This window comes from Bubalus kerabau, chromosome 1 (genome assembly GCF_029407905.1).
Source record: "Bubalus kerabau isolate K-KA32 ecotype Philippines breed swamp buffalo chromosome 1, PCC_UOA_SB_1v2, whole genome shotgun sequence".
Lineage (NCBI taxonomy): Eukaryota > Metazoa > Chordata > Mammalia > Artiodactyla > Bovidae > Bubalus > Bubalus kerabau.
In genome coordinates this window covers 211,345,284-211,354,384 of record NC_073624.1, presented here as the reverse complement: position 1 = coordinate 211,354,384, position 9,101 = coordinate 211,345,284, and the positions used below count along the sequence as shown (strand labels likewise).

Below are 9,101 nucleotides of genomic sequence, written 5' to 3'. Positions count from 1 at the left end.
GTAGTTCATAGGTTGCAAAGAGCTGGACACGACTTAGCTACAGAACAACAAAATTAAAAATGAGGGCAATCCTCCAACTTCTCATTCTCTCCTTTTCCACCTCTCCCATTCACTAAAATAAAACATAAAACTCAGCTCTGAGGTTCACTGTAAGTGATATGGTTTTACCTCATCATATTTAGTTTGAGAAATAAAATCCATTTCTAACTTCATATGGTAATACTTGTTAACCACTAGATTTGTGGAGAACACTGACCAAACAAGAAGATAAAATGAAGAGGAAGGAACCTAAATACATTATCCTTGTGGAGTATCTTTCATTAAACTATGATGTGTGACCATCAGAAGAAATCCAAGAAATGTAGTCCATTAAATACCTTTGTTTTGTTCTCCATAAAATGAGTCTAATAATTCTTTTAATTTATATTTCATTTGAATGTACTTGTTTGACTAATTGCACTCATGGAGTGTCTCTATCTCAGAACCCATTGGAGATTATTCTTTTAGTAGGCAATAACCCTGACTTAGAAGTACCTTATGGACTCTGTGAGAGAGGGAGAGGGTGGGAAGATTTGGGAGAATGGCATTGAAACATGTAAAATATCATGTATGAAATGAGTTGCCAGTCCAGGTTCGATGCACAATACTGGATGCTTGGGGCTGGTGCACTGGGACGACCCAGAGGGATGGAATGGGGAGGGAGGAGGGAGGAGGGTTCAGGATGGGGAACGCATGTATACCTGTGGCGGATTCATTTTGATATTTGGCAAAACTAATACAGTTATGTAAAGTTTAAAAATAAAATAAAATTAAAAAAAAAAGAAAAAAAAAAAAAAGGAGAGACCTGAAACTTAAAAAAAAAAAAAAAAAAAGAAGTACCAATAGCTCACTGCTATGAACAGCAAGTGTGGCAGAAGCCACTACCTGCTCTTTGCATCGCTTTCCATGTCTGCTTTCTCAAAAAGTATTGTTCTTCAAACTTGGACACATTCTTTTATTAGTTTTCTGTTCTATATAAACAAAAGGCTGGGCTACAATCTCCCAGGAAATCTGGCAATATGAGAAGCACATTCTCATGACTAGTTCCTAGCATGGGTTGGCTCAAAAATCTGCCATTCCTTGTTTTACTTTTGAGAATCTTTTCATGAATGAACTGGCCACAGATCATTTTGCAGGAATTCACACATCCACCAAAAATTGGACTGGATCACTAAAAAGCCCAGAGTGACTTGATACTGTAAAATTTCAATATTTACTACTAAACACGCATCCTTATGCCCATTTTTGGAGTATGAACTTCAAAATTTACTGTAAAAAGAGTATGAACAAGATATTGAAATGGATGCATCCTCCAACAGTGTCACAGAATCTTAGAATAGAATCAGAAACATTTTAGATCTGGAAATTACCATCAAGGCTGAATTGAATTCCTTAATTGGTACAACTAAGAGAATTTCCTTATATAACTTTTCATACAGCTGGCAAATATTAACACCAGGGTCATGCTCAGGTATCCATATTCTCAGTTTTGGCTCAAAACTGTTAAGTTTTGAGCCAAAGGAGCCAAAGTATAGGAAATACTTTAAGGGATAAATATTTACCTCTTAGATACTGTAAGTATAGAGATGTGGCTTGTTATCTATTTTGTGGTTCCAGAGTTTCTATAGATGTGGCAGACTATTTACAGAATGAAGATAGATTTTCTAACTCAAAATGAATCTTCTGTTCATTGCTTTTCTCAGAGCACCCAGCACCTCCTTGTTCCTCAGACTATAAATGAGAGGGTTGAGCATGGGGGTGAAGATGGTATTAATCATGGAGAGTATTTCATCCTGTTCCAAAGTGTGAAAGGAGTGGGGAGTCATGTAGATGATCATGGCTGGCCCGTAGTAGAGGCTCACTACAGCCAAGTGAGAGGAGCATACAGCCAGGGCTTTCCTCCTGCCCTCTGGTGAGTTCATGTGGAGGACTGTGAGGAAGATGAGCATGTAGGAAGCCATGATGAGCCCTAATGGAAGAAGAACAAATACAATGCAGATGACAGACACCACCATCTCATAGAGGAAAGTGTCTTCACAAGAGAGCTTTAGGACAGCAGGCATCTCACAGAAGAAGTGGTGGATCTCCCTGGAGCCACAGAAGGGGAAATGCATGGTGTAGATGGTATTGAAGAGGGAGTTCAGTGCACCTCCGCCCCAGGACACTAGAGCCATCTGCAGGCAGACTCTTGGGTTCATGATGACTGTGTATCTCAGGGGGTTGCAAATGGCCACATAGCGGTCATAAGACATAAGGGTCAAAAGGAGACACTCACCACCCCCGAGGGCAAAGAAAAAGAAAATCTGGGTTCCACAGGCAACTTTTGAGATGTTTTTCTTCCCAGAGAAAAAGTTGATGGCCATTTTTGGAACTGTGGTAGAAATTAAGGCCAAGTCAATGAGAGAGAGATGGCTGAGCAGTATATACATGGGGGTGTGGAGGTGGGAGTCCACCCAAATCAAGAGGATTAGGATGGCATTGCCAGTGAAGGCGATGATATAGACCAGAAGAATGGAGGTGATGAGGATGCCGATGTACTGCAGCTCTGGGAAAAGTCCCAGGAGAAAGAAATCAGTCAGTGTTTCATTTTTTCCATCCATGTTCCAATCTCCAGACTAGAACTAGAGGATATGGAGGAAACAAAATTTTAAAAGTGCAATTCTGATGAAGTCCTGCCTGCCTTTTATTTTTCATGTGACTTTACTGAAAACACTCTCTTTGAAGATCCTTCAGTGCAAAGGAAAAAAAAAAGATAAAAAATATTTAACAGCTGGGATAAGGGTATCTTATTAGAAAAGAAGCTCTCTTTTCAGAAAAATACCCTTGGTTATGAGCTCCTGCGGCTGAAGGATGGAACATCTAAAAACTTTGGCTGCACCATTAACATGAATTTGTGGTTGATATCAACATGAACAGATCAGAGGAGGCAGGTCAAAAAGAACTGACTGGATTCTTTAGAGGATACTGACTGGTGAGAAATTCCCAGGGTTAGGACAGCCAAATATTTTTAAAATAATAAGAAAATATATGATTCATGTTAATATTGTATGTGGGTGTGCTTCTGGTATGTAAGCATCTTTTATTGTCCTTAAACTTAGGGCAGTCTGCTATGCAAGTAGCTTTTTGTTGGAGGTATCTGTGAAGTGAAAGAGCAGGGCAGGAGTAGTATCTAGCAAGGGCTGTTGTGAAACAAGAAGGAAATGCATGAGTGGATTGGCAACATAAGTCAGGTAATGAATGAAAAACAGAAGCTACAATTCAGAACTGGAGATACTCAGCTGCTTCCTGAACCTTCAATCACAGGTGTCTACAGATGTTTGAGGAGATGCTAGGGTTTGCTAGGGGCTCCTTTTGCATATACATTTGAGTCAATTTTATTCAAATTTGAAAGGCCATAGTAACCTCATGCTTTACACATATGAGAATGCATTTGTCAATTTACTTATAATGAGATGTGAAAATGTTTCTCTGTGGAAAAATAGGAAGTGTTTTAAGCCCATCTGCACTCACATAGTTTCAGAAATATCTTCTTCAAAGTAAGGGTAAATAGCCTTCACAGGGTAATTGCTTCAAGCACAGTGAAAGTGTAAATCGCTCAGTCATGTTCCTTTCTTCATGACCCCATGAACTGTAGCCAGCCAGACTCCTCTGTCCATGGAATTCTTCAGGCAAAAATACTGGAGTGGGTTGCCATTCCCTTCTCCAGGGGATCTTCCCGATGCAGGGGTCAAACCCGGGTTTCCTGCATTGCAAGCAGATTCTTTATCGTCTGAGCCACCTTGTTAGATATTCTTAATCGTATTTAATAAAGGAAAACCAAACAAATTTTCTAATTACAGGAACTGTTTTGAATTGAGCACACAGGTGGCTCAAAAGCATATCACGCTGATATACTGATGAATTGTTTGACCAGTGCATCTTAGGATGTAATTTAACCACATTTAAAGGGCCCTACACTTTCTAATTTGGTTCGGCTTCCACCGCTTCTTCTTATCTCAGCTCTAGACACATCACTCTTTTTAAAAATATGTTTATATTTAAGTTTTGGTGAAACTTTATTATATATTTATAATAAAGATACATGAGCTTGCAACTCAAGATTTATAAATTTCAAGATATCTAGATGACTAGGTAAAAAAATTCAGTTCATAAAATTGGGTAAATTTTGACCACATGGAAGTCCTCTTGTATGTATTCAGAACCATTTGGATGAGTGAATTTATGCTCTCATAACCCTGATTGTAAATTTGGAGCTTTCCATAGATAATATGAGATGAAATGGAAAACCTAACTTTTGGACTTCTTTCCAAACCTGGGATGATGAAACAGATGTGAAGGGCTTGTCTCTTGTATTTTTTTTCCATCTCTGTCCTTCCCTTCCCTGACCTCACAGGCTATTCTTGGGTGCCAACAGTCAGTTCTTTGTACAATGCTTCTCTTCAGAGACATTTCATTCTTGTTATGTCTCTCTAGCCTTCAGGGCTTGGATGAGACATTTCTGTCTTTTGAGTGGAAGTTGATGAGGTAATTCCCTCTAAGATCAATTCCATTTTCAAAGTACGTTATATGCTGATGTGAGAAAAAGCTTTTGAGTCCTCTACAGAGGAGGTTTTTAAAATAAAAACATGCCTTTGAATCTTAAACACCAACTAGTATTGCAATTCTTAGGTAGAGCTGCTGCTGCTGCTGTTGCTTCAGTCGTGTCCGACTCTGTGTGACCCCATAGACGGCAGCCCACCAGGCTCCTCTGTCCACGGGATTCTCTAGGCAAGAATACTGGAGTGGGTTGCCATTTCCTTCTCCATCTTAGGTAGAGAGGCAGTTTTAAATGACTTGGCAGTATTCATCAACACATTTACTATCAGGGTTCTCATAAAAACTTTTTACATTTGAATAATAGGCATTTTGGTTATTTGTTCATATGTCTGCTGCTTGTCCCCAGCTTGTGAGAAATTTGACTTCCTCATTAATTTTCTTAACCTTCATTGCTAAAACATAGTGCCTGGCATACAAGACTACTTAATATAGTGGAAAGAAGATAAGCAAGGAAGAGGGAAGGGGGAGACAAAGAAGCATACAAGGAAACCCATTAGGATCAATTTCTCCTGGAAATCCCAACAGAATTGTCTTATGTAAGTAATACTTTGTAATTCCTTTTTGAGCTGGTTGAATGTGGAGGGCCACCTATGAGAAAATTTACTCTTATTTTCTCAGAACATAAGCAGAAATTGGCATTAAATGAAGCATGATTGGTGGATGCTGGAATGCACGAGGAGGGTCTGCTATCTAATCTTCCTTGGAGGCTGATTTTCATTTGACTTGGATGGTTCAGGTTTCATCTAGCCTGACTCCCTTCATGAACAAGATGATCCCAGAATTATACTGTTTTTCACCAAAACTTAAAAAGAATAAAAATGTGTATGTGCTCAGTCCTGTCCGATTCTTTGTGATTCCATGGACAGTAGGCCACCAGGGTCCTCTGTCCATGGAATTTTCCAGGCAAGAGTACTCGAGTTGGTTGCAATTTCCTACCGCAGGGAATCTTCCTGATCCAGGGATTGAACCTACATCTCTTGTGTCTCCTGCAATGGCAGGTGGATTCTTTTCCACTGAAATAATTAATTTTAAATTTTCAAATAAATTCCTGGACAGGAACAAAGGCCAACACACAGGACAGATAATAAGAGCTGAAACAGTAATAGTAAATGTGACCTAAGTCTTAACTATGAGCAGGCCACAGTTTTAACAATTTTGCACTTAGTAATTGCTCTCCCAGTGTGCAGATAGGGGATTCCAGCATAGACATTACCTCACATGCCTAAGATCAAATGATAAACAAGCACAGAGCCTTGATTTGGAGCAAGTACTCCCAGAGTCCATGTGCGGTCTCTTACATGTGGATGGCTACCATAGCCATGCTTTTCCTTCCTTTGTCCTTCCTGTTCAGGCTGTTCAACCTCTTCAGCCCCCAGTGCACCCACGACCAAACATAGACAATCCTGCTCTCCTGTCTCACCTTAACTGAGAAACACATCAGGAATGCAGCATCTGGGGTGGTGTTGAAGGAGGGAGATGGAGCAAGAGTAAAAGGACATGGCCCAGTGACCTTTTCTCTGTTGCCCCCAAGGCTTGTCTTCAGCCCAGGCCCTGGTACAGGTAAGGCCACTAGCCTCAATTCAGCTCTTTACTTCTTCCATCTAAAACTACTAGCTCTACTCAGATTATGTGTCTAGGATTCCCTAATTGTAGATTTCAGGGCCAGTGACGATGAAACATTTATTAACTGCTGAAGGGAGGTATAGTTAATGCTCACTGAAGAAATGACCTGGACATTGACTTTACATCATGCTGGGCAAACACCAGATTATTAGTCCCAACATACCAGGCAATTGATAAACCTTCTTACGCTCAGTCATCATTGACCTTGGAAAATTGGCTTACCCCATGGGAATCAGATCTATTCTTTGTGTTTAGATTCATCCATGTGATTGGCTTGATATTCATGGAGGAAAACACAGCCCAACCAATGGAGGACACATTGCAGTGGGCTGTGATCTGCCAGGACATGAGAAATAAGTACAAGACAGTGCATCTGTCAGGGGATATGCCTGATGAAATCAGTGTCTGCCATTATGTAACTGCTTTGGGGACTCCCTCAGGTCTTAGCCATTGGGAAATCTGCCACAAGAGTTTAATTAATTCTATTCCCCCAGAGTTACTTGAATTTCCTCCAGATTCCAGGGTAACTGTCTGATCAATTAGGAGAGACTTTAGAATGTACATAGGAAAAATAGAAGGTGAACAAATTTCTGCTTGAGTCTCTGCCTTCACTTCTTTTGGATACATATCTAGAAATAAAATTTCTGGCTCATATGGTAGTTCTATGTTTAATTTTTTGAAGAATTTCTATACTATGTTTGACAGCAGCTGGACCATTTTACATTCCCAAAAGAAATGCACAGTATTTCAATTTCTCCACAATCTTGCCAGCACTTATTTTCAGTGTGTGCATAAGTGTGTGTTTGTGTGTGTGTTTTACCATGGTCATCCTAATTGGTGTGAACTAGCATCTAGTTGTGGTTTAATTTGAGTTTCCTTAAAGACTAGTGACATCTACACTCTGCATCTATCAGGCATCCATCTGTCTTGGAATTCCAGCTTCCAGAACTGTGAGGAATAAATTTCTGTTCTTTATAAGTCACCAAGTTTATGGTATTCTGTTATACAATGTATACTAAAACAATGCCTTGTCAGATAAATGACTTGCAAATATTTTTTACTGTTTTGAGCATTGTATTTTCTCTTCTGAGCTTTGAATGGTATGATCATTTTAACAATATTATGTCTTCCAATTCAAGACCATTAGATATCATTCAATTTCTTTGAATCATCTTGAATTTCCTTCATTAATGTTTCAGTTTTCAGAGTATAAGTCTTCTATCTATTTGGTTAAATGTATTTTTAGGGCTGCTTTTTTTTCCATACAACTTTAAATGGGATTTAAAAAAAACCTTTCTCTTCCTGATATTTCATTATTATTATATAGAAACACAGCAGAATTTTGTATTTTAATCTCATGCAACTTTACTGAATTCCTTGATTAGTTCTTTAGGGTTCTCTGTATAAAGTATCATGGCATCTGCATCCAGTGACAGTTTTACCTCTTTGTTTTCAATTTGAAAAACGTTTATTTGTTTTCCTTAGCTGATTTCTGCAGCTAGGAGTTCGAACACAATGTTAAATAAACGTGGTGAGAGTGAGCATCTTTGTCTTGTTCCTATACTTATTAGGAAAGTTTTCAGCTTTTCCAAGCTTATTATGTTAACTGTGGGTTTATCATAAATGGTTTTTATTATATTGGCATATGACCTCTCCTATCACTTCATTGCAAATAGATGGGGAAAAAGTAGAAACAGGGACGAGTTTTATTTTCTTTCTTTCTTTTTTTTTAAAATTTTATTTTATTTTTAAACTTTACAATATTGTATTAGTTTTGCCAAATATCGAAATGAATCCACCACGGGTATACCTGTGTTCCCCATCCTGAACCCTCCTCCCTCCTCCCTCCCCATACCCTCCTCTGGGTCGTCCCAGTGCACCAGCCCCAAGCATCCAGTATCGTGCATCGAACCTGGACTGGCGACTCGTTTCATACATGATATTATACATGTTTCAATGCCATTCTCCCAAATCTCCCCACACTCTCCCTCTCCCAGAGAGTCCATAAGACTGATCTATACATCCATGTCTCTTTTGCTGTCTCGTACACAGGGTTATTGTTACCATCTTTCTAAATTCCATATATATGCGTTAGTATACTGTATTGGTGTTTTTCTTTCTGGCTTACTTCACTCTGTATAACAGGTTCCAGTTTCATCCACCTCATTAGAACTGATTCAAATGTATTCTTTTTAATGGCTGAGTAATACTCCATTGTGTATATGTACCACAGCTTTCTTATCCATTCATCTGCTGATGGGCATCTAGGTTGCTTCCATGTCCTGGCTATTATAAACAGTGCTGCGATGAACATTGGGGTACACGTGTCTCTTTCCCTTCTGGTTTCCTTAGTGTGGATTTTATTTTCTTGCATTCCAAAATCATTGCAGATGGTGGCTGCAGCCATGAAATTAAAAGATGCTTGCTCCTTGAAATAAAAGCTTTGACAAACTGAGATGGCATGTTAAAAAGCAGAGGCATCACTTTGCTGACAAAGGTCCATAAAGTCAAAGCTATGGTTTCTCCAGTGGTCATGTATGGATGTGATATTTGAACCAGAAAGAAAGCTGAGCACTGAAGAATTAATACTTTTGAACTGTGGTGCTGGAGAAGACTCTTGAGAGTCCCTTGGACTGCAAGGAGATCAAACCAGTCCATCCTAAAGGTTATCAACCCTGAATATTCATTGGAAGAACTGATGCTGAAGCTCCAATATTTTGGCCACATGATATGAAGTGCCGATTCACTGGAAAAGACCCTGATGCTGAGAAAAATTGAGGGCAAGAGGAGAAGGGGGTGACAGAAGATGAGATGGCTGGGTGGCATCACTGACTCAATGGACA

General features: G+C 39.3%; 1 protein-coding gene across 1 annotated transcript; it reads right to left on the bottom strand.

Moving 5' to 3' along the window:
* Positions 1-1,703: 1,703 nt before the first annotated feature.
* On the bottom strand, positions 1,704-2,639 carry LOC129642185 (olfactory receptor 2T2-like). The gene has a single exon (XM_055566745.1). The coding sequence runs from the start codon at positions 2,637-2,639 to the stop codon at positions 1,704-1,706; it is 936 nt and encodes a 311-aa protein (XP_055422720.1).
* Positions 2,640-9,101: the final 6,462 nt, after the last annotated feature.

Coding starts and splice junctions, on each gene's coding strand:
- LOC129642185 (XM_055566745.1), bottom strand. CDS start 2,639: ATGGATGGAAAAAATGAAACACTGACTGATTTCTTTCTCCTGGGACTT.